Here is a 23991-nt window from a genome sequence, read left to right as displayed (position 1 = left end):
CTTTTCGCACTTCCTCCTCTCATCTCTCCGTCACCCCTCCTCCCATTTCTCTCCAAGGTGACACACAGAAACGCAAACTGTCGGCAAAACTGAGTTTCAGCCACAGCCCCTCCAACCTTGAGCCCAGACACGGTCGCACAGGGAGAAAGCCGGGAGGGAGGAGAGAGGGAAGAGGGGGAGAAGTCCAGAAGAGGAGAAGAAGCTCACCTTCCCAAAGCTGCCCTTCCCCAGCACCATGAGGAAGTTGAAGTCGGAGAGCTTCATGCGGTCGCGGTTACCGTTGCTGTCGAACTTAGAGATGGCATTGGAGGAGGAGCTGTCCGCCTTCTTGGTGGCCGGCCCGATTTTGGCCCTCTGAGGAGGAGGCAGACACGGCGACTCAAACTCACGAACGGCCACAATATGTCACTGTGGCAGATGGGACATTCACGTGTGCAACAGTGCAATTGGGCTGGGGGCAGCAGTGTGATTGGGGCGGGGGCAGCAGTGTGATTGGGGCGGGGGGGGGGGAGCAGCAGCGTGATTGGGGCGGGGGCAGCATCGTGATTGGGGCGGGGGCAGCAGCGTGATTGGGGCGGGGGCAGCATCGTGATTGGGGCGGGGGCAGCAGTGTGATTGGGGCGGGGGCAGCAGTGTGATAGGGGCGGGGGCAGCAGCGTGATTGGGGCGGGGGCAGCAGTGTGATTGATGACTGAGGAAGCGGCGTGATTGGGCAATGCCGGCCAGACCGGCCTGCTGACTTGTCGACACGCTGTCAGACATCGCGCCTCTCTCTGGGAGAGCGATTACGGGCTTAGAGCGGCAGGCGGTTTGGCGGGCCGGTCCACCTGGTCCACCTGGGTGTGGGACAGGAGCCAGGCCAGTGCTGGGGCCCAATTAGTCTTACACATTAGCACACCAGGGGCCGCAGCAGCTGCCAAACAGGAAGTCCCTCCATATCAGACCTTCCAGGTGAGTACCAGCAGGCCTGATTCGGAGGAGCTCCAGGGCTCTGCTGCTTCATGAGTCACTCACTGACTGATCGACTCAACTCACTGACTCCCCTACGCAGGTGCTGCAGGCAGCGACAGCAGCTCTGCTGCTTTATGTTTCCATCTAAAAATTGGTAAACAACCAAAGAGACCAGGTGAGGTGAGTTAACTGCGTAACCAACCGCTTTAATCACTCAATTAAGCGCTGTGTGACAGTGAACACCAGCAGACCCTGTGGCTCCAAACACCTTGTCACTGACCAGCAGAAAAATCCCTGGTCGAGACATGAATGGTCTTTTAAGGTGAGGTAAATTTGCTTTGCACACTGAGAGAGTTCTCTGGGGTTGTTTGTGCCGTACATTAATGGAGGCTATGAGAGACATGGTGGAGAGATGAGAAGCACTTGGTGTCTGACTGTGTGATAGCAGGCACCGTATGTAGATGCTAATGAGAAAATGGAGGAGAACATTTTGTGAATTGGGATGACAGATGTTACCGTCACTCAGGGGGAAAGACACTGTATGGAACTGTCTCTCCTACAAAAGGACAGAGGCAGATGACACACACACACACACACACACACACACACACACACCTTCAAACACACAAATATACATACAATACAAGTGCATGCAAACACACACATACACACAGGAGCACACAGACACGTGCACACACACGCACACAGAAACACACACAGCACATACACACATGCATACGCACTCACAAACACACACATGCACGCTCACGCACGCGCACTCACACACTCACACACTCACACACTCACACACTCACACACTCACACACTCACACACTCACACACTCACACACTCACACACTCAGTGAATGTAGCTGGGTGGAGGTGGGTGACAGGAGCGGAAGGACAGGGTGGGGTCAGGGGAGGAAAAGGCGGGGCATGCGTGCGGAGGCGGGCCCTCACCTCAAACTTCTGCCGTAGCTCCTCATTCCCCTCCTCTCCCTCCGGAGGGACCGGAACGTTAAAGTACTCCCCCTCTTCCTGACTCAGCATCTTAAACCTGCAGGGGGAATGACCCCAAACCTTCTGACTAACGATGATATCACTACACATTTCTTTTCCATCACCACCATTTTTAACATTACCTTTTCCATCGGGTATAAGGTAGCTTCACTGGTTCATATGCTTACGCTATTATAAGCTTCTAATATGCATTCAGAAACAATGTAAATCACTCATTTGTACACTTAATTGGTTTGTGTAGCTGGGTAGCATCAGCTGATTCATCTCAGTTCAGTTCATTGACTCGTTGATTTACTCGGTAACTCACTCATTCACTAACTTCCTCACTAACTGATTTACTCACTAACTGATCAATTCACTCACGAATGGACTCACTCACTGACTGACAGAGTCACTCACTCACTCACCACTCATCGACTCACTCAGACTGACTAACGCACTGACTGATTCACTGAATCACCCAGACTCATCGACATCTGACTGCTCTATGCAGGTGCTGCCTGCAGTGACAGCTCCCCTCCACCATAGAGAGCCGGGGCCACCAGAGCAGCCGCAGACATCGACCATGCTGCAGCTCGGCGCCGGCTTTCCTGCGGAAACGGCCTTGGAGGAGCGGGAGGGGCTGCAGCTCCGTAGAGCGGAACATTAGAGGGCCTTTCAGCGACTCCTCAAAGGGCTGACTCTCATTACGCTCAGCAGCCTGCTACTGTCAGCGCAAAGCAGGAGAGAGCACGCTCCAGCACACACACAGCCACAGTCTCTCCTGCACAGAGCCACAGAGTCTCTCCAGCACACAGCCACAGTCTCTCCAGTACACAGCCACAGAGTCTCTCCAGTACACAGCCACAGAGTCTCTCCAGTACAGAGCCACAGAGTCTCTCCTGCACAGAGTCACAGAGTCTCTCCAGTACAGAGCCACAGAGTCTCTCCAGTACAGAGCCACAGAGTCTCTCCTGCACAGAGTCACAGTCTCTCTCCTGCACAGAGTCACAGTCTCTCTCCTGCACAGAGTCACAGAGCCACAGAGTCTCTCCAGTACAGAGCCACAGAGTCTCTCCAGTACAGAGCCACAGAGTCTCTCCAGTACACAGCCACAGAGTCTCTCCAGTACACAGCCACAGAGTCTCTCCAGTACAGAGCCACAGAGTCTCTCCAGTACAGAGCCACAGAGTCTCTCCAGTACAGAGCCACAGAGTCTCTCCAGTACAGAGCCACAGAGTCTCTCCCGCACAGAGTCACAGAGTCTCTCCAGCGGTCTTCATGACTATGACTATTACTACTACTACTATTATTATTATTATTATTATTGTCATTCATATTGTTTGTTTAGTAGGCACCCTTATGGAAGGCCAGGCACATTTCATTGTGGCGGAGTGGGATTGTGGGAGTTGGTAAGGGGATGAATTACAGAGCTCAGCTGTGTCCGTTCCATCATTTCTGACACCAGCACAATTTCTGCAGGTCGCTGATCATTTCAAAAAGAAGCCTCTTTTCACAGATATTGACAAAATAATTATTTCATTCAAGCTTACATCTTTGGCTTATTGCATGTTGCACTGAAAAGTCAATACAACACCCAAACCCCACGCATACAACACCCAAACCCCACGCATGACCATGATGATGGCCTGAACCGTTTGGAGATCAGAACAACCCCCCCCTCCCCTCGCTCACCAGCCGTCCACCCCCAACTTCTGCAGCTCAGAGATCCCGAAGGACAGAGAGCCCATGAAGTCATTCCGGCTGGTCAGATCCCAGTCCCAGATCTCCACTGACAGCCTGCGGTCTTTATCCGACTCCTTCAGATTACTGCAGAGAGAGAGAGAGAGAGAGAGAGAGGGGGGGGGGGGAGAGAGAGAGAGAGGGGGGGGGAGGGAGAGAGAGAGAGAGAGAGAGAGAGGGGGGGAGAGGGAGAGAGAGAGAGAGCGAGAGAGAGAGAGAGATGGGGAGAGAGGGAGAGAGAGGGAGGGAGAGAGAGAGATGGGGAGAGAGGGAGAGAAGGAGGGAGAGAGAGATGGGGAGAGAGGGAGAGAAGGAGGGAGAGAGAGAGGGGGGAGGGGGAGAGAGACACATACAGAGAGGGAGAGAAAGAGAGAGAGAGAAGGGGGAGAGAGAGAGACAGAGAGAGAGAGAGAAAGGGGGAGAGAGAGTAACCACGTCGACCACAAAGAAAATGTATTCCCTCACTCATTCATTTATTAATGTGTTTATCCAGTGATTTACTCAGTCCCTATCTCAGTGACCATATTCACAGCATTATTCAGTATTCTGAAAAGCAAAAGCTGGTTAAACCCTTATTCCATGTATGCAAAATCCAAATAACACAGCTTGCATATACGTCTAAGAATCAGCAAATGAAAAGCATGTAAACTCCTTAAACAATGTAAAGATGTAAACTAGATGGTTTAAACCAGCTTGGTCATTGATGTATTCAGTCACATTTTAATCTATATTTCATATCCAATATTACAGACACCAATTAACATTTGAAACCATTAAACCTCCAGATGTCAACAGCAGGTTCAGTCACAATGCAAACAACTCCATTTCAATCTGAGTGCACCCGTACTTCACTCATGCTGGTAAGACTCATTCTCCACACTGAGTTAGACCAGATGCAATTCGTTCACAATGAAAAAGACTCATTCCAAACTGCATTAGACCAGATGTGACTGACTTACAATGTAAATGATTCATTGAACGTTGGGTTCAGGCAACACTTAACGGTCTTGGTTTTCTGTTTGGTCTCACTCTTGGGATCCGGAATGAGCTTCAGCTTGACGTATGGGTCCGACAGGCCGTTAGGGTCCATGGGAACCAGGTTCCGGGCCTCTTTGACTGAGCAGAGAGAGGGAGAGAGAGAGAGAGAGAGAGAGAGAGAGAGCGGGATAGAGAGGAGAGAGATCAGAAGAAACAGGGCCCAGAGACAGGCTGCCTGATTGTGAATGTATAGCTACTGGAGCCATCACAACTGGGTCAGTTTCCTGAACAGTCAGTTTTAACATGAACAAAGCAGCTACTAGCTACCCACTAAAGGCTGCTATGTAATCTCCTGTGTGTCTATGTGTGTGTGCACGCATGTGTGTGTATGGATACAGGTGTGTGTGTGTGTGTGTGCAGGTGTATGTGTGTATATGCATGTATGAAGGTGTATGTGTGTGTGTATTAATGCAGGTGTGTGTGTGAATGCGTGTATGCAGGTGTGCATGAGTGTATGTTTGTGTGTATTTATGCAGGTGTGTGTGTATTTGTGTGTGTGTATAAAATACCATTGCACCGTGTGATTGCAGATCCCTGACCCCTGTAATGGGATTGGACTCAGTTGCATCTTCCCCAGCGCCTGACACATTACTCACATCTGATCAGACCCTAATGGAGCCCCTGCACCCAGCTGGGGCCCGACTCGGTTAGGGGGCAGGTGTCCGTGTGGCCCCCCCAGGGCCCTGCTGCATTAACCACACCAGGGGCCCTAATTATAACAGCCCTGGATGCCTTCCATCAGAAAATGGCTGGTTTGACCGTATTCCAGAAATGCTTAACTGCAGCAAACCCTGTAGAACTTTGAAAGCACAGTGTGTGTCCAACCAAATACTTTCCCTGGGGTTCAGTTTCAATGACTTTATTGATTTTTTTGTGCCAAGTCAGGTTGAGATTAGATACAGATGTTAAATGATAGCTGGAGTTGTGAAGCTCCTCATTTTATTCTTGAGAGTAGCCTCAGATAGCCTCCCAGAGAGGTGACCCCCCCCCCCCCCACCACACAGACTTATCTGCACCCTGCTGTCACAAACACTTTCATAACCCCCCCCCCCCCCCCCCCCCCCCCCCCCCCCAAAAGAGCTGTTATGCTCAGAGACACACTGAGCTCTGTTACTGTAACTCATAGCTGATGGTAGAGACGCACACAGCACATGCCTACCAGCATACACAACACACACCTACTGATATACAACACACACCTACAGCAACACAGCAACACACTGCCTCATATACAACACACACCTACTGATATACAACACACACCTACTGCAATACAGCAACACACTGCCCCATATACAACACAGACATACTGATATACAACACACACTGCCTCATATACAACAGACATACTGATATACAACACAGACTGCCTCATATACAACACAGACATACTGATATACAACACACACTGCCTGATATACAACACATACTGATATACAACACACACTGCCTGATATACAACACACACCTACTATAATACCGCAACACACTGCCTCATATACAACACAGACATACTGATATACAACACAGACTGCCTGATATACAACACACACCTACTGTAATACCGCAATACACTGTCTCACACTATTGAGCAGACCTTCATGGCGGTAGTGAGGGGGGATGAGGTCTGAGAGACAGGTGTTTGTGTGACAGGGAGAAAGGGCTTCATTAATGTGGCTGTGCAGACAGCAGATCCATACTGCCAGCACGCTGCGTTCAGTCACACTGCTCCTGCCCCACACCCCTCCTCACCCCAACACAGGGCTCTCCTGTGAGCTGATCAATGGCCCACCGTCTGCAATTAATGTACACAGCAGAAAGGACACAAAACAACACACACAACACAGACAGACACAGACACACAGACAGACAGACAAACACATATACAAATGTACACACTCACACACTTTCTGCCAACACACAAACACACAGACAAACACCCCCCTCCCCCACACACACACACACACACACACACACACACAGTTACTAAAGGTGAGTATAGCTGGGCATGGCGGTCTAACTGTAAGCTACTCTATACTCTGTGGCTACTCTATTACAGTAGTTCACAGGGAAACTTTTGAAAGATTAGCCATCACGGTGATTCAATGCAGGTCAATGTCTATTTATGCTATTTATTCTTATGAATATTCATAAGTAATGTTTAAAATGTCCAATGCCTCGTTACTGACAGAAGCATCTGGTCTCATTAAAACACAGCGACATAACTTCCTGTTATGTGACATCACTTCCAGCAGTGCAGTACCAACATGCCCCGATAGTGACATCGCCCACCCACACACCCAGTCCTCCCAGAGGACTGCCTAAAAACCAGTGGGTCAGCATCAGGGGCTCCGGAACGTTCCCCTCCGTCCCTCGCTGGGGGACGGGGGGAAGCCCCCTCGTAAATCTCGCCTCTCTGATTACAATTCTAAACGCTACACTGCCCCTCAAGGACCCCAGCACAGCACAAACACTGGCTTACTGATCGATATGAAATATAAACCAGTCACTCCAACTGCACCGGGGGTTACTGTGGAGGGGGGCCAGGCGGGACGGAGCGTGTGTGAATGTGTGTGTGTGGGTGTTTATATATGCATGTGTGTGTTCATATGTGTGTGTGTGTTTATATGTGTGGGTGTTTATATATGTGTGTGTGAGTGTGTGTTTATAAATGTGTGCGTGTGTGCGCGCGTGTGTAAGTGTGTGTGTGTGCGAATGTGTATATGTGTGAGTGTAAGTGTGTGTGTGGGTGTTTATATATGTGTGTGGGTGTGTTTATATGTGTGTGTGCTTGTTTATACATGCGTGTGTTTATATGTATGTGTGTATGAGTGTGTGTGAGTGTGAGTATGTGTGAGCGTGTGTGTGTGTGTGTGTGTGTGTGTGTGTGTGTGTGTGTGTGTGTGTGTGTGTGTGTGAGTGTGTGTGAGTGTGTGTGTGTGTGCGTGGGAGGGCAGGTGGAGGAGGAGGGGGTAGTGCAGGGCCAATCAGACGTCAGCACTGTTTGGTTTCCAGGAAGAGTAGGAGAATAAGAAGCAGTGCTGATAAAGTGCTGAGGAGGGTTTTCCCACTGTGTGGATTAAGAGTTTTAACCTTCTGAACCTTTGTTTAAACCTTTGAAAATGCATTTCCAAACTTTTCATTTACTGGTAGCCAACTCAGAGATCTGCTGAAGCAAAGCCCAGCTGTTCCAGGGGACTTCTATTCACGGTCCTCTACAGCACAAAGGTGCTCAGCCACATATCATTTTGCGTCATTATAGCTTCTGTTGCAGTCCCCAAAAATGGCACACCCACCTTACGGCTTTCATCACAGCCAATCTCATCAGCTTTAAACTGTTAAGAATAATAAACAGCATTTTATGGCCAGCTTTAAGACCAGTTGGTAGTTTGCCAATGTATGATCGTTGCCACCAGCGATCATCAGATTTGATGGTCAGTCGCTACGACTTATTTTGCACTGTAACGATGGACGATTTGATGTCGTCATAATCTGTAATTATCTTTAGAGACGTTTCCTGAACTAGCTTCCGTGTCTCGAGCTTGCAATGACTCCACTTCGGCGATGCGTTCTTAGTTTATATGTTTTATGGGCGTTCAAAATGAAAGTCAAGCCATAAGAATGGTTTGACAATACAGCAATACCCATCGGCTGATCATACGTCGTTTAACTATAAACTGGCCTCACGGGGCCTCTGCTGTTTTGCCCTGCCCCCCAGGTGTGTAACCTGCATCGCTTCAGTAAAAGCCCAGCATTATAAATGGGTAGCATTTGGAAAAACGTCCATAAAACTGCAACTCCTGACCGACTGAGCAACCTCAGGGAGAGAGGCTGCAGCTCCAATGACGAGGATGTGGAATCGGCACTCTTCTTCTGAATCCCTGAACCCAGCCTCGAGCTGAGCTCCAGACCAAAGTGACCACTGCAGGTCACATCCCGCAGAAATAAACGCTTCTTCAGGTGGAAAAAATATCTTACGGCCTGGCAATGTGCCATCAGCCATCTTCTCCACCGTGAAGGAGGGGGGGGGGGGGGGCTTGAGAGTGAGACAGAGCGCCAGACAGCTAGGTCACACTGCCCCCTGGTGGACACTAGATGCGTTACAGCAGGTCCGCTCCATGCCAAGGCCAGCATCCATCCATCTTTCATCACGATTAGCCTCATTTCTCATCCAGCTCTCGCCTGGTGAAGGAATGCCATCCCGAGGTGGCGTATCTAAGCAAAACAGCACACCGCAGGGCTTTTTCTTAACGAAGCGCGAGCTTCTCACCAGCCTGGCGCACCATCAATCTACGCTCCCCTTCAGTGAGACAGAACTGCCATTTATCAGAGAAGAGGAAAGGACTGCATGCATGTCTTACACTGCCACCCTGTGGCAGAGAGACGTATTACAGCAGCGCCAGAAACAAAAGCTTGGCCTATTTTCTTAACCCTTTCAGTCCCAAGAGTGCCATATGGCACTGAAGCATAACTAGCGTAAAATACCAAGGGAGCATGTTTTATTAGAGTAGTTCCCTGGGAAAAGATTGGACATCACAGTGATTCAATGCAGATCAATGTCTATTCATGCTTATGAACATTAATGCGTAAAGGTATACGTACACTCACACTCTCAACCTTATACCTTTTCAACTAATCAAAATGGCCACTATAGTATTATTTTGAGCCTGATTAAAACCTTACTAAATTCTCAGCTTTCTCTATTTTCTCAACCAAAGCCAAAAATCCTTTGGGTTTTGGGTGGAGGGCTTTGGGTGCAGCCACGTCCTATTGGGCCAAGGACTGAAAGGGTTAAAGAAATGGGCCTTCTAAAACTCCATCCATACATTAACTTAACCTGCTTATCCTGAACAGGGGGGCTGGAGCCTATCCCAGCATACATTGGGCGAAAGGCAGGAATACACCCTGGACAGGTCGCCAGTCCATCACTGGGCACACACACCATTCACTCACACACTCATACCTATGGGTAATTTAGACTCTCCAATCAGCCTAACCTGCATGTCTCAGGACTGTGGGAGGAAACCGGAGTACCCGGAGGAAACCCACGCAGACACGGGGAGAACATGCAAACTCCGCACAGAGAGGCCCCGGCCGACGGGGATTCAAACCCGGGACCTCCTTGCTGTGAGGCGGCAGTGCTACCCACTGCACCATCCGTGCCGCCGCCTTCTAAAACTGCTAGGCTAACTTGTCATGGCGAATTTACCCACACTGCACCTACATGTGGCATCAGCTGGCAGCCTGTGAGTTGTGCAGAACTGAGTGGGAGTATGGTGCACTCTGGCCCCAACAACCTTAAACCAAGCCCTGGCAGGAACAGGCCAGCAGGTTTCAGTGTGGGCGGCCTGTAGCGTAGTGGTTAAGGTACATGACTGGGACCCGCAAGGTCGGTGGTTCGATCTCCGCTGTAGCCGCAATACGATCTGCACAGCCGTCTGGCTGTCTAATCAACTGTACTGCATCTGCCAAATGCCATTAAAGAAATGTGATGTAATGTAATGAACCTAGGGCCCCGCTACTACTTCTGATGACCACTGTCACTTACAGTATCATCCCACAAGGGGGCATGCTTGTTGAATCATAAGAAATGTACTGATGGCAGTAATATTACATGTTATTTAGCTGACACCTTTATCCAAAGTGACTTAAAGTGGTTTACACAACACAGGGGGCAATGTGGGGTCAAGGACCTTGTCACTGTATCACATCTCGTCTGGCTCGTCTGGTCTTCAACCTTCCCAAATACTCGCACGTCACCCCCCTGCTTACTACCCTCCACTGGCTGCCTGTCATGGCTCGCATCAAATTCAAAACATTGGTGCTAGCCTTCCAAGCAGTTAAGGGGTCTTCCCCAGCTTATCTACAAAAAAATCATCAGACCCTACACCCCTGCCAGACCTCTTCGTTCAGCCTCCACAGGCCGCTTGGCACCTCCCCCTCTCCGAACTTCCACCTCACGCTCACGACTGCTGTCTGTTCTGGCTCCACGGTGGTGGAACGAACTCCTCCCTACCTCCCTGTGAACCTTAATTGTTGTCTCTGTGACTTGCTTTGTGTATCGGTATTTTTTAGTTGGCTAGGTAAGCAGTGTTTTGATAGTTAACTTTGGTCACTTTTGCTGTTTGTTTGTTTCTTGTTAAAAAACCCTCTAGGGTCTTTCAGCGAACTTATCCCTGGTTATGGATATGCACTTTGTTGTACGTCGCTCTGGATAAGAGCGTCTGCCCAATGCCAATAATGTAACATCTACATCACACAAGTTTGGACCAGATAGCTATAAGCGAAGGCAGATGGGAGACGGATATTAACCTTTTCCACAGAAGGGATAAAAAAATTTTTAAAAGGGAAAAAATGGAGGACTGGTACTATTGCCGTAGTTCGCCCTGGCTAGACCTGCAGCATTATTGACTGAACATAGCTTGCCGGCTTAGATATTCCTTTTAAACAAACAGAGTTGCCAGATGGGTTTTAATTTTATTTATTTTTTTACAAAGCAAAGCCATTTTAACATTTCATCAGTGGAGCTTTGAGCAATAGATGGACCATCTGGAATCTTGGTAGACAAAAGGAAAACAGTAATGTAGCCAATAGCCCAGCCAATAAGAAAGTAATTTATGCAAAATGCCAGAAGTACCCACAACTGCTGGTACTCAAGAGAGATACAAACTAGAATATCATTGTACTTGCAGAAGCATTGACAACATGTGATTTATCATAGTATCTTGCCTGTAATGTACTGTAAATATATTATGAGCATTTCATTCATAACTTGAAACTGAACTTCACCTGCCCAAGGACATGTAGTACCAGATGAATGTTGTGGTTCACTGATCAGCAGCGCTCACACTGTCCACAAGAGGGCAACAGAAACCAAACAATGACCTCTTGCAGGTTTTTGAAAATCAAGCGATGGCGTTTGACAGCTGGATAGTGGTGTCTGACACCTTTACAGTAACGTCAGTGTTGCAGTCGAAAACCTTCTGATTACATGTGCATACGCACACGTACGTGTGTTCACGCGTGCATTTACGTGTGTATGCGTGTAGGCTGAAGCAGTGCGGGGGACTCACTGCTGACTTTCAGCACGTTGTTCTTGATTTCGGCGGTGATGTAGATGCGGCCTCTCCTCTCGGTGTGGTCTGTGCCACACAGGCTTGGCACGTTAGCCACACACCGCTTGTGTATGTTCATCATACAGTCTGTAATACAGGTGAAAGAGAATATCATTACACACACACATGCACACACACACACACCGCTTGTGTATGTTCATCATACAGTCTGTAATACAGGTGAAAGAGAATACCATTACACACACACACACACGCACACACGCACACACACCGCTTGTGTATGTTCATCATACAGTCTGTAATACAGGTGAAAGAGAATACCATTACACGCATGCACGCACACGCGCACGCACACACACACACACACACACACACACCTATACATATATATACACATGCTCATACACACACGCATGCACGCACACACATATACACATGTGCGCACACACACACACACACACATATTTGTATATATACACGCTCATACACACATGCGCGCACACACACACAGACACATATATTTGTATATATACATGCTCATACACACACATGCACACACGCACACACACATACACACACACAGACACAATACCGAGACAAGCAGAGGGAGGGAGATCACACTCCGCAGATGAGTGAATACTGATAGCACAGTACCCACCGACTCCCAGAGGCAGCCATTTTTTAAAAACCCAACAGCAGAACAACAATACTTCAACCACTGAAGTCAGACCAAGACCACAATGGCTGACAATGAGGAGCACATTGGTGAAAATGTGCTTTTGTTATACCCCACACTAACTAACAGGACTCTATATCCAAGCCAAAATTGTCTTCCCTGTGCACCATAAAGCCAACACATAGGGGACTTTTTAAGTTCACTATTACATAGTAGTTTGAATGTATACAATTTAGCACCTTATGTAGTAAGTTAAGAGACTGCATGAATAAAGTTTGCCCTGTAAAGTGTCAGTTGGAGAGAAGCTCAGTAAAAGAGGCTCTTTTCCAAGAACACCAGTACTCTTTCAATGGTCAAGGCCTTTGTGTAGGTGCACCCACACTTTGGATAGGAATTCTCTCCAGGCTAAAGACTCATCTTTTTCAACTGATGTACTGTCCACTGGATTCACATCTTTAAAGAGCCAGTGCACTATGTGTTTCTGTGCATTTTAAATATCTTTAATGATGGGACTGACACTGGTGTACATTTTCATGATGGCCCCTATTAGTGTTATTTACAGAGCCACTGGACTTCACATCATTCACATCAATACTAATAATATTAATATAAATAGCAATTTCACACAGCATAATGATTTCTGAACATAAGGATGCCAGATTGTAACCATGGGACATTAACCTATCTTTAGTAATATTAAAATATGAATAAAAAATGAATTAATTAAAGGTACAATAGGTAATTTCAGACTTCGAATGGTAGAAAGGAATTGCAGCAACAAACACCCTCAAACCACAACACTGTTTATCCAACCCCTTCTCTGTGAAAGCGCTCAAGATTAAACCCCCTACACCATTGGCTGAGGTTATTTGAACCAATTTTAAATCAATGAGCTTGTACAGCTGTACAATGTTTTGGTACAGATTGTGGGTCCGTCAACTGTATATTTTTAAACCCGAATTTAAGGACTATAAACACAGGCAGAGGGTGAGTCAACATGTCAGTGAGCCTTTTTCAATGATAGGAATGGATTTACAATGGAGAAATATATTTTTATATTGCATGTGCATTTACCACTTTGGGGGCTTGAGAGAAGCATGTTTGATGGTGTAAGAAACTGTGCTATAGAAAGGGGGAGAGGGAAAAGAGGAGATGATGTTGGGAGTGGATGAGGTCAGAGGTCAAAGGTTAGAAGTCACGTACGGTCGCATCGCATGCCCTGGTGGATGAGTCCGTAGAGCAGCGAGCCACAGTGGTCACAGAAGGTGGGGCTGGAGTAGGTGTGGACCTTGAACCTGTGCTTACTTCTCGGGTCCTGCAAGACAAATCCAGAGAGGAACACAACAGTCACTTCCTGCTTTCCGAATATCACTCTGGGTACTGTTCTAGGTCCCTTAGTTCCAAAAGCTCATCAGTTATTGCATAAGAAACGTAAAAATAACCACCACCCCCCACTTCCCGAGAAACTCACCACAGTCATTATCGGAGAAACAACCCCCACCGCGCGCACACACTTCTCGAGAAACGCACCACTGATTTCTCGTGAAACGAACTCTGCACTTCTTCAGAAACACACCAGCACTCTCTATGAAACAGGAAACTCTCACTTCCCGGTTTTGTAATGATTACATGATAAATATGGGTTTAGTAATGCAGACTGGACAAACACAACAAACAAAAGGAAACAATAAAAAAAAAATGTCAGTAAAAAATATCCAAACAGATTGGGAAAACCAGTGCCTAGTGCAGCAGCAGGAACACAGCTGTAGCTGGTCTCAGTTTATCCAGCCCGTGGGTGTGGTAGTGGGCCTGTAGCGTAGTGGTTAAGGTACATGACTGAGGTTGGTGGTTTGATCCCCGGTGTAGCCACAAAAAAAAAAAAAGCAAGACCCTTAACACTGCATTGCTGCAGGGGAGGATTGTCTCCTGCTTAGTCTAATCAACTGATGCTTTGGATAAAAGCGTCAGCCAAATGACATGTAATGTGCACGTAGAGAGGGAACCATAAGGCGACCAGAGCTGGCAAACCGGAGTGGTCTAGCTGGGGAGTAGGGAGTGATCAGGGATTGTATGTAAGGTGGGGCAGTCCCCTTAGCGGCCTGCAGTAACAGTACATTTTTAACATTTTTTTGAAATGGAGTGACCCAAAATGGGGTCCCGACCCGCAGTTTGAGAACCCCTGCCCTCGACCAAGGAAGAAGGGTCGAACCGAAGCAGAGCTGCGTGACTCGAGCCCAGCAGGAGAACCGTCCCCAGCCCAACGCTGCTAGAGCTTACTCACAGCCCCCCGATGAGAGCAACACGGACTCCTCTGGCATTCATCAATCCCTGCGCATCCTCACCAACATTTATAGCATGGGGATGGGCTAACAGGGGCAGCGCGGGGAACTGGATGAGTCATCCGGATATCCACAAGCTTTACAGATCCGTGAATCTAACCAGCAATTCATGGCTCCGCTCCAAAGGAAGAAGAAAATAAAAGACATTTCGTAAAAGAATCCATTGAGGACAGTGACCCTGGAGACACTGTGGTGCTTTTTGCTCCGTTACAAAATGGGTGGTCCGCAGTGCTCAGAAGATGCGGTAAGAGAAACCAGGCCTTCCCTCTGCTGGCACAGGAAGGTTTTCAGAGGACAAAACAACACACAAATACTATTGTTTGTTTAAATGTCCCCTGTGAGTAAACCATAATGTTGAGTTGGCAAACTGTAAAATAAGCAGTTTCCTGAGAATTTTATGTTTTCAACATCAGGGCTTTTGCAGAATGCTGGTGGTAGGTCACATCCAGGCCTCTTGGTTCCTTTCTGAAACACGGCAGCCCTCTAGTGGCAGGACCTGGCACTGCAAAAAAGGCCTTGTGGAGCTCCCCTTGAGCACTCTTTTCACGGTTGCCGTTGACACTTGTTTGTTGCAGTCATGGCTACTGGAAATAATGCACAAGCCTTGCGGAGTGTTTAAGCGCAGAGTCTGAGCAGAGATGTCTGACGGCTTGCGTACTCCTGCAGGACTGAGCGCTTCGCGAATGAACTCGCTCTTGAAAAGCTTTTGTATTCCTGTCGCAGAACATAAATGATGAATAATTTTTCCGCAGGTATCTGCGTGTTTACACCGGTGGGCTGCGTAGCTTCCGATGAAAAAAGGAGTAGCCTATGCGCGGAGACGCACTGCGCGGAGCGAAGACCGCAGCGCGAAGAGACTGGGGAAAACGGGCCGCAGAGGTGGGCTGAAAAGATGCCCACTGGCACCCGGAAAAACCACAAAAGAGCCGAAGAGAGCCAAGCGCTAAAAATAAAGGCGCTAAAGCGGGTAGATGGCAAGCAGTCAAGGACGCGCCGAGCCCGTTACTTGCTCGCGAGAAAGCTTTAAAGCTTTGAGCTGCAGGTGCCCGCAGGAGAGAACGGGCGCGAAAGTAGAAAAGAGGGGCGAGAGAAAGGAACAGTAAGTCGTCCACCGCGGTCTTCCGAGCTTCCGGACTTTTCCGTGTGGGTGTGAATGTTGCATTTATACGGCCGGTATATGTAGCTTTTTACAACCCTGCCCCCCTCCAACTCCCAACAAAATGATCATCACTCCATAGCCCCCAGCGTCTATTGCTAAAGAGTTTGCGCACTTGATTAGGCTTTTCTCAGGTTTCATTTTGTATTAAATCCCAGACTGGCCTTCCTGAAGCCTGAGATTTATTAGATACAGTGCCCCTCTAATATTCTACCTGTATCATGTGGCAAACTAGAAAAGACTGGCAAGGTGTAAATGGTTGAAGACGATTTGTGATAGCACTCCAAGCTAATTAAATCACTCGTACATGAAGGTGTGATATACAGCGCATTATCTATTTCATTCACTTTTAACATACTCAGGGTGTGACATCAGTGATGATCTGACTGTCCACTTCATAGCAAAATACATTAAAATGAAGGTCACTCAAGAACACTGTATAGAAGCACACGGAAGCTTCAGCTCCTGAAGAATATTTAGTTTTAACCCAGCTGTCACAATGCACACTCACTGAGCACTTTATTATGCAGACCTGTACACCAGCTTGTTGATGATATTTTCATCAGCCAATCACGTGGCAGAAACTAAATGCATACAAGCCTGTAGACATGGCCAAGAGGTTCAGCTGTTTTTCAGACCAAATGTCAGAATGGGAAAGAAATGTGCTCTAAGTGACTCTGACCATGGAATCATTGTTGGTGCCAGACATGGTGGTTTCTCAGAAACTGCTGATCGCCATGCACAACAGTCTATAGAGACTGCAGAGGGTGGTGCGAAAAACAAAAAGAATCGGACAGGAAGGTGACAGCAATGCAAATAAGCACACATTATAACAGTGGTCTGCAGAAGAGCATCACTGAAAACTCCACACGTCCACTCTTAAGTGGATAGGCAACAGCCAGAGAAGACCAATAAGTCTAAAATATAAGTCTAATAAACACCTAAAAATGCTCACTGAGTGTATATGAATCCAATGCACTTGGAGTAAAATGAGATATGCATTCTCTGTATATCAAACTCAGAATTTCAAGAATACAGCTAGTCAGTATTTAAGGAATACAGGAACACTGAATTTAGATCCAGTAAAGCTTTTCAAACCTCCAGACGAAAAAACAGCAGATGCTCCAATCCTTTCTACCAGATAACTGCCGAAACAGCCAAAACCAGTCAGGCGTTCTAATGCCTTTTGAGGTTTTATATTTAGTCCAACAAGAATCCATGGGAAAAGGTGATAGCTGGGTCATGATTAAGACAGAGATTGATTAAGGGTAGTCTTGGCAACCATCCGAACACCTGCAGGACAGTGGGAAGAGCATGGCTATTGGTCCAAATACTGGGTCATTTGCATAACAGTGACATTTTTATCCAATAAAAGACAAGGCCCCTTCTGTCCCCGCCCACTGCTCAAAGCTGCTCACAATTTGGTGACATATCTCCTTTTTTTCTCTCCTACAAACCGTCAACATGATATTTATTTTGAAGTCAGTGTCAACCGAATTCTCAGAAGACTGCAAACATACTCAGAGACAGACATCTCAAATATCGACTGATGCACAAGCTTCGCGCAACAGCAAATGTTTGTTTTTGATAACGGTCTCAGGTACCAGCTTTATGGACAACACTGCACCACCAAAAAAGAGACAGCCAGCGCTGTTGTTATTAGCAGGAAAAGTGGTCTAGTCGTCTAAAAATAGAAGATTAATGAATAGCCAAATAGTTATGCCTGAAAATCATTGTGTCTAATAAAAGCTGTTGAGAACAACTGCAGGGATGATCGGTGACATGTTCCATAAAAGGTCAAATTAAGCCATAATAAAGATTGGATGACAGTCCTCTCTTCCACCTTCCGTCTTTTTTTCCCTGAGCTGGTATTTTTAGAACATAATTTTCCTCTTCATTAAGGTTGGCCGTAGCAAAGAAGCGCTGGGTCCCAAAGCCGTTATTAAATATAAAACAATCTAATCAAGACCGTGATGGGAAGGGCCTAAGTTCACCATGTTTTACCTCTTCCAGAAGAAGTTTTATTAAATTTGAACCTCATACTGAGACGGAAACAAATGCTGTTGAGGATGTAGGCCTAGCAATAGTATGGGACTAAAATCACAAACAAGCTACAACTCCTCATTATCTTTGACAGTAACATACTGAACACCCTTCACACTTCATGAAATATGTCCTTAAAATGTCCTCTGTCCTAGAAACAAGGCAGAAAGCAGCTGTCATTTCTGGGACAAGCCCCACTGATTTCCCGAGATCCAGGTTTTAAGCATTTTTCAGAGAACACTCAGCTGTTTCTAAAACCCTGTGGGCTCTGAAATGAGCCAGAAACTTTTGTATCTGTGCTCTGCTTTCTATCTTTTTGAAAAAAATAAAAAATATATATGAAAGGTGGGCGGACCGTTCCGTTCTCGTTCAAAAAAAAACAACTATCAAACAAATAATGTCCACCAGATTTTGTTTACCCAGGTGCGGTGAAAATGTAATAAAAACGAGGCAGCTATGAGCTTATTTTCATCTCAGTGGGTACAGTACGTATGAGAGTGTGTGTTGTGCATGCAGATGCATCTGTAAGTGCTAGCAGAGAATTAGGCACATTTTCAGCACAGAACGGCTGCTGAACAGCCGAAGAGCTCCTGGCTAAATGGGTGTGTTTATGCTAATGGCTGCCTGTCCTTATTAAATCAATCTCCCCCAGGAGAGCAGAACCAATGTAATAAGCATATTTATAGAATCGCCCACTTATGGGGTATCATGTGGGTGCGGTGATAATCATCCCGCTGGCAATTATGAGGAGTGAGGAGAGCAGGGGGGGGCCGTGGGCGGCCCCGAGTTAGACACGGCAAGACACGGCGAGTCGTGGCGGGATATGATGAGTCGTGGTGATGTGTGTCGAGAGATGACGAGCTGTGATGACCTGTGGGGACATGGAGGGATATGGATATGGAGAGATATGATATGATACGGATATAGTGAGAAATGGTGAACCAAGGTGAGACCTGGCAAGGTGCTTTACTAGACAAGGACAGGTAGTCCTGAGAGGTTATGCTTGTTTTTCCTCTAATAGTCAAATGTGTGTGGACTGTATGTGTATGTATATGGGTATGTGTCTGTGCGTTTGTACTGTTAAATAAAAAGTACATTACAGCATTCTTCTGCATGCCTTCCTGTGAGCTGCTGTTAGCGTTTGCGTGGGTGTTGAGGCGGGGGCGAGGGGTGTAGCTAATTGGGACCTGAAAGCACAGGTCCAGCAGTGATACTGCAGCTACTACAGGACATCACCTGACCAAGACAAGAATCAGGAAACAGCTACCACCGAACACGACCGAGAGAGAGAGAGAAAGCGAGGGCGAGGGCGAGGGGGGTAGAAGAGAGACAATTATGGAGGAACAGAGACTGAGGGTAAAACCAGAGAGAGACAGAGACTGTGCAAGTGGGTGGCTGTTCCATCCTGTCTTTAATTGGGACTAAGTAACTTTTGTTAGCTTAATTATTAGTTTGGCAGCCACAGACATTAACAAAGGGGTGTTGTAAACAAGCAGAGACAGTAACTGCCTTATTTTGGTTAGCTAAAGACTAGGGCTAAGAGATACATGAATTAACACACACAGGCACATACATATGCATGCAAACAAGTTCCAAGTGAACAGCTGCATAGCGAGAACAGGGCCCTACAGTATAAGATTCACTAATTGTTTTATTTTTTCCTGATTTTGGATTTCTCTGGTTTCTTTTTCCTGATTACTCTTTACTTATTACTAAAAGACATGTATTTATAACATTTTCTTGGGAGCTGTGTAAGCAGGGAAAGCATGGGATGAACAAGGGGGCCTTGCATATGGAGAGCTGTATCTTTTGAACATGTTGTAGTTCGTAGTTCAAAAGAATCAGAGATAGCTCCAGGACTGCTTTCAAAACAAATTGGAATGGCCACAAATCTGAAATAATAATAACTAAATTATGCCTACAGTGAAATGAATCAGCTTGGTGTCATCTTTAACACTATGTGACTGGTGAGCTTGAAGCTTTTTGAGGGTTTAGCGGCAGTAGCAGCAGCCTGTTGCTTTAGCATGTTGTTATACAGTGGCTTGACTCAAGTACATACAGGCAGATGTTTGGATGTTCACTACTTTGGGCCACTCAGTGAGAATCAGTGGATTGAATTATGACATTTAGTGTTAAAGAAACATCCAAATGCATAGTTTCAAACAGCAGGTCCCTTCAAATGAAACGCATTTCAATGAAATAGGATGTTTTTCTAGATTTGCCAGATTTCATGTTAAATACGGACGATCATAATCATCATTGAAACCACGAGACCCTATAGAGGGAATAACCTGGCAAAGTAGGTTTGAAATGTCAATAGGTTCTGGAAGACTTCTCTGGAGACGCTCTTGAGCAGGGATTATCAATTTTGGCCTGTGAATCCAGCCCTGGTTTTCTTTTCCCAGGGTAATCTGACTCCTAGGTAAAGGGAGGGTGGAAAGAAACAGCAGTTCAGCCGTCAAGGGCCATGAGTTGTTTATCCCTGTTCTAGAGAATGTACCCACCTACAGTACAGCGAATCATCCATAAATGCAGGCTAAATACAGTATATTATTAACAGGATGTCTTTGTGATATTTCTTCTCATAGTAGTCAGTACCTCGACTAAAAGTCCCAAACAGAACGTGCTGAAAGGTCAGAGGTCAGTAGTGAGTGAACACCCTCACCTGACATTAGAAGTAGTGAAGTAGTGAACACCCTCACCTGACATTAGAAGTAGTGAAGTAGTGAACACCCTCACCTGACATTTCCAGTAACTGAGGAGCACGCCGAAGCCATTTAAAATGGTGGTGTGGCGTGGGTACAGCTAAATGTAGGATCCTTCAGAAAAAGTATCGCACGGGTGGAAATCCCACAGCGACCAACTAATTAGCCCAGTTCTATAATTGGCCCTAAATGATTCCCTTTGAAGTTCGCCGATGCAAAGCGGCGGCTCTGCTGCCTATGACATTGACTATATTTAAACCCCCATTTCTCCTCTAATGTACTGCTACTGCCACGTCTCTTTAAACAAAAACGTGTGGGTTTACACAGGCGGAGACCGCAACCAGGGGGTGTCACAGGCTACAGTGTAATTTAATAACAGGGTGTCATGTAAGATTAGCCTCCTCATTAAAACCATTGTCCCCTCATGGGGTTTTTAAGAGTCTTTATAGGTTAGCGGAAGCAGACATGGAGACAGAATTACACACAATGAAATGTATTTTAATTTAAAAGGTTTTATTAAAGGTGAACTTATTTCAGCCAATGGCTAATAAAACAGAACCTTATTCTGAAGTAACTCGGAAACAACATTCAACGCAGATGCAACCATTTTTTGAAGAAGAATCATTTTCATTAGAAAATAACCAATGCGAAACATCTTGGACTGTGGAAATGTCATAATGTCTACAAATGTATACGCCATAATGTCTTATAAAATACATTTTCTTTATAAAAAAACAAAAAAACAAATGCACTATTCATAGCTTGTGGAATAAATTAAAAGCTGCAAAGTCATAGTCATAACATTTTTCTCTCAAAGTGGCAATTTTCTTAATAGGTCAAACATAAAATAATCAATTAATTTAACTTAAGATGAGCCCTACAGGACTGAAAGTGTTGAACATGCCTAGCACTTCTTGGAAGTTATGGATAGATGAGACCAATAAGCAATTCTTGGAACGTCTCTGCAGCTAATGTTAGAAGCTGACGTGAGAAAGAGTAGCTTTTTTCATGTCAAGCCCTTCATAGACATTCATGCTAAATCATAACTGTGAAATAACCTACTGATGGTTCTCCAGAGACCAATAGGAGGTTCCTCTTTAAGTCAGCTCTGATGCTGATGCTCCACTTACTTGGATGGAGTCGCATAAAACTGTCTATATTTGTGTATCAATCCTTGCAGTCCCCAAAGCCAACCATAAAAAAAAGTGTTTTCACAAATATAATTGTCCTGCCCTGTATTCACCTGGCAGCCAGGTGAGCTGCAATATGATTGTGGGTGTCTCACTGGTAGTGAAAGTGAGTGGAGGAAATTGGAGATGGTCTGCTTCCTTAACACCCCCCCCCCCCCCCCCCCCAGGTGCCTAAGCACCCACCATAAGATATCAGCTGCAATTCAACCTCAGAAGTGTAGTAGCTAGCCTTCTTTATGCACCAAAGGTAAGGCACAAAAATTATGGCTTTCTTCTTACAATCTTAAACCATAGAACTTGAACAACCTAAACCTAACCCTATTGAACACAGTAGATCACAGATGTGAAATCTACATTCTTTAATGAAACCAAGAGCTCATCCGTTTAATTTGGTTTATAGATCATTTTTTACTTCCAGTTGTTCTAACCTAATCCCTTTTGTAATTTTCAAACGTTTCAAAAGTACAGTGCAGTCCGTAAATATGTGGACAGTGGTACAATTTCTGTTCTTTTGGCTCTGTATTTGAAATGTACCAATGAATATGAGGTTGTGCAGACTGTCACATTTACAATAGGTAATTTCGGACTTCTAACGGTCAATAGAGGACTTGCTGCAACAAACACCCTCAAATCACGACACTGCTAATCCCTCCCCCTTCTCTATGATATCACTGACGTTAACACACCCCAACGCCATTGGTTGTGGCAATTAGAACCAATTTTCAACCAATGAGCTTGAATTATTGTACAGTTATACAATGTGTCAGTCCCTTAACTGTATATTCTGAAACCCGACTTGAGGGACGAAAAACACAGGCAGAGGGTGAGTCAACATGTCAGCAAGCCTTTTTCATTGATAGGAAGGGATTTACAGCGGTCTTGTAACAATGTTTTAACACAAAAATCTTACCTCATTGAGTTGTGAGAATGACAGTCAAGGAAGCCATTATGACTGATAAATAAGACAAAACAGTCAGAGACATAGGCCTAACAATAGGCTTAAAATGAAACATCATTAAGAAGAAAGAGAGCACTGGTGAGCTCTGTAATTGCAAAGGGGCTGGTAGGCCAAGGAAGGCCTCTACAGTTAATCACCATAATGAAGAAAAACACCTGTCAGACAAGTCAGAAACACTCTTCAGCAGGCAGGCATACGGTAGATGTGTCAGCGACTACTCAGCAGAACACTTCACAAGCTGATTGACAGAGGCTACACTACCAGAAAAAAGGTTACAGTTTTGGCTAAAGGAGCTTGCAGAGTTCTGGAAAAGGTCTTATGAATAGATGAGACCAAGATTGACTTGTATCAGAGTGATGGCAAGAGAAAAGTGTGGAGGCTGAAAGGGAACTGCCCAAGAGCCAAAGCACCCCCCTCATCTGTGAAACATGGTGGTGGGGGTGTTATAGTTTGGGCACGTATGGCTTCCACAGGGGCTGGCTGGCTCACTTCATTGATAATGTGACTGAATTATGTAATGTGTAATGAATTCTGAAGTATACAAAAGCATCTTATCTGCTCAAGTTCAATCAAAAGCCTCCAAACTCCTCGGACAGTGATTCATCCCACACAAGGCAATGATCCCAAACAGACACCAGTGTTCCAGTGTTCTCTTTATTATTAATGATGTTCCAAACAGTTTGTTTCAGTAAGCCTATTGTTTGGCTATGTCTTTCACGGTTTCTTCTTTTGTCTCAGCCTCATAACGGCCTCCTTGACTTTCATTGGCAAAACTCTGGTCCATGTTGACAAATGCCAATAGCAGACTCAAAAGGAAATCTGTGCAATATACTGTATGAAAAGGCATGTAATTCCTCCACAGATCACCCGACATGGATGTAAACACCCTCAAATTGAAGGTGGCAGTAGGCACTATAAGCACATATTCATTTCATTTCAAATCCAATGCTGAGCCAAAAGAACAGAAATTATACCATAAATACAATGATAATGATAAAATACTTACGGACTGCACTAGACTATTGTCAGCACTTGTTTTACTGGCTGCAATCTGAGCTAAAAACACTGTATGAAGGTACTTTATGAATTCATGAATAAGTTATTATGTTTGTCTACC

General features: G+C 45.9%; 1 protein-coding gene across 2 annotated transcripts in view; it reads right to left on the bottom strand.

The window, feature by feature from the left end:
- Positions 1 to 23991, bottom strand: part of LOC133114282 (protein kinase C beta type) — a 93659-nt gene that overhangs the window by 31840 nt on the left and 37828 nt on the right. For both annotated transcript variants that reach the window (XM_061223524.1, XM_061223523.1), the window contains exons 4-9: positions 13687 to 13798; positions 11805 to 11933; positions 4653 to 4809; positions 3646 to 3780; positions 1912 to 2008; positions 208 to 354 (exon numbers count right to left, since the gene is read on the bottom strand). In XM_061223524.1, coding sequence (XP_061079508.1) covers positions 208 to 354; positions 1912 to 2008; positions 3646 to 3780; positions 4653 to 4809; positions 11805 to 11933; positions 13687 to 13798 — 777 coding nt within the window. The remainder of the gene's footprint in view (positions 1 to 207; positions 355 to 1911; positions 2009 to 3645; positions 3781 to 4652; positions 4810 to 11804; positions 11934 to 13686; positions 13799 to 23991) is intronic.

Source organism: Conger conger, chromosome 16, assembly GCF_963514075.1.
Source record: "Conger conger chromosome 16, fConCon1.1, whole genome shotgun sequence".
Taxonomy (NCBI): domain Eukaryota; kingdom Metazoa; phylum Chordata; class Actinopteri; order Anguilliformes; family Congridae; genus Conger; species Conger conger.
This window is presented reverse-complemented; position numbering and strand designations above follow the sequence as displayed.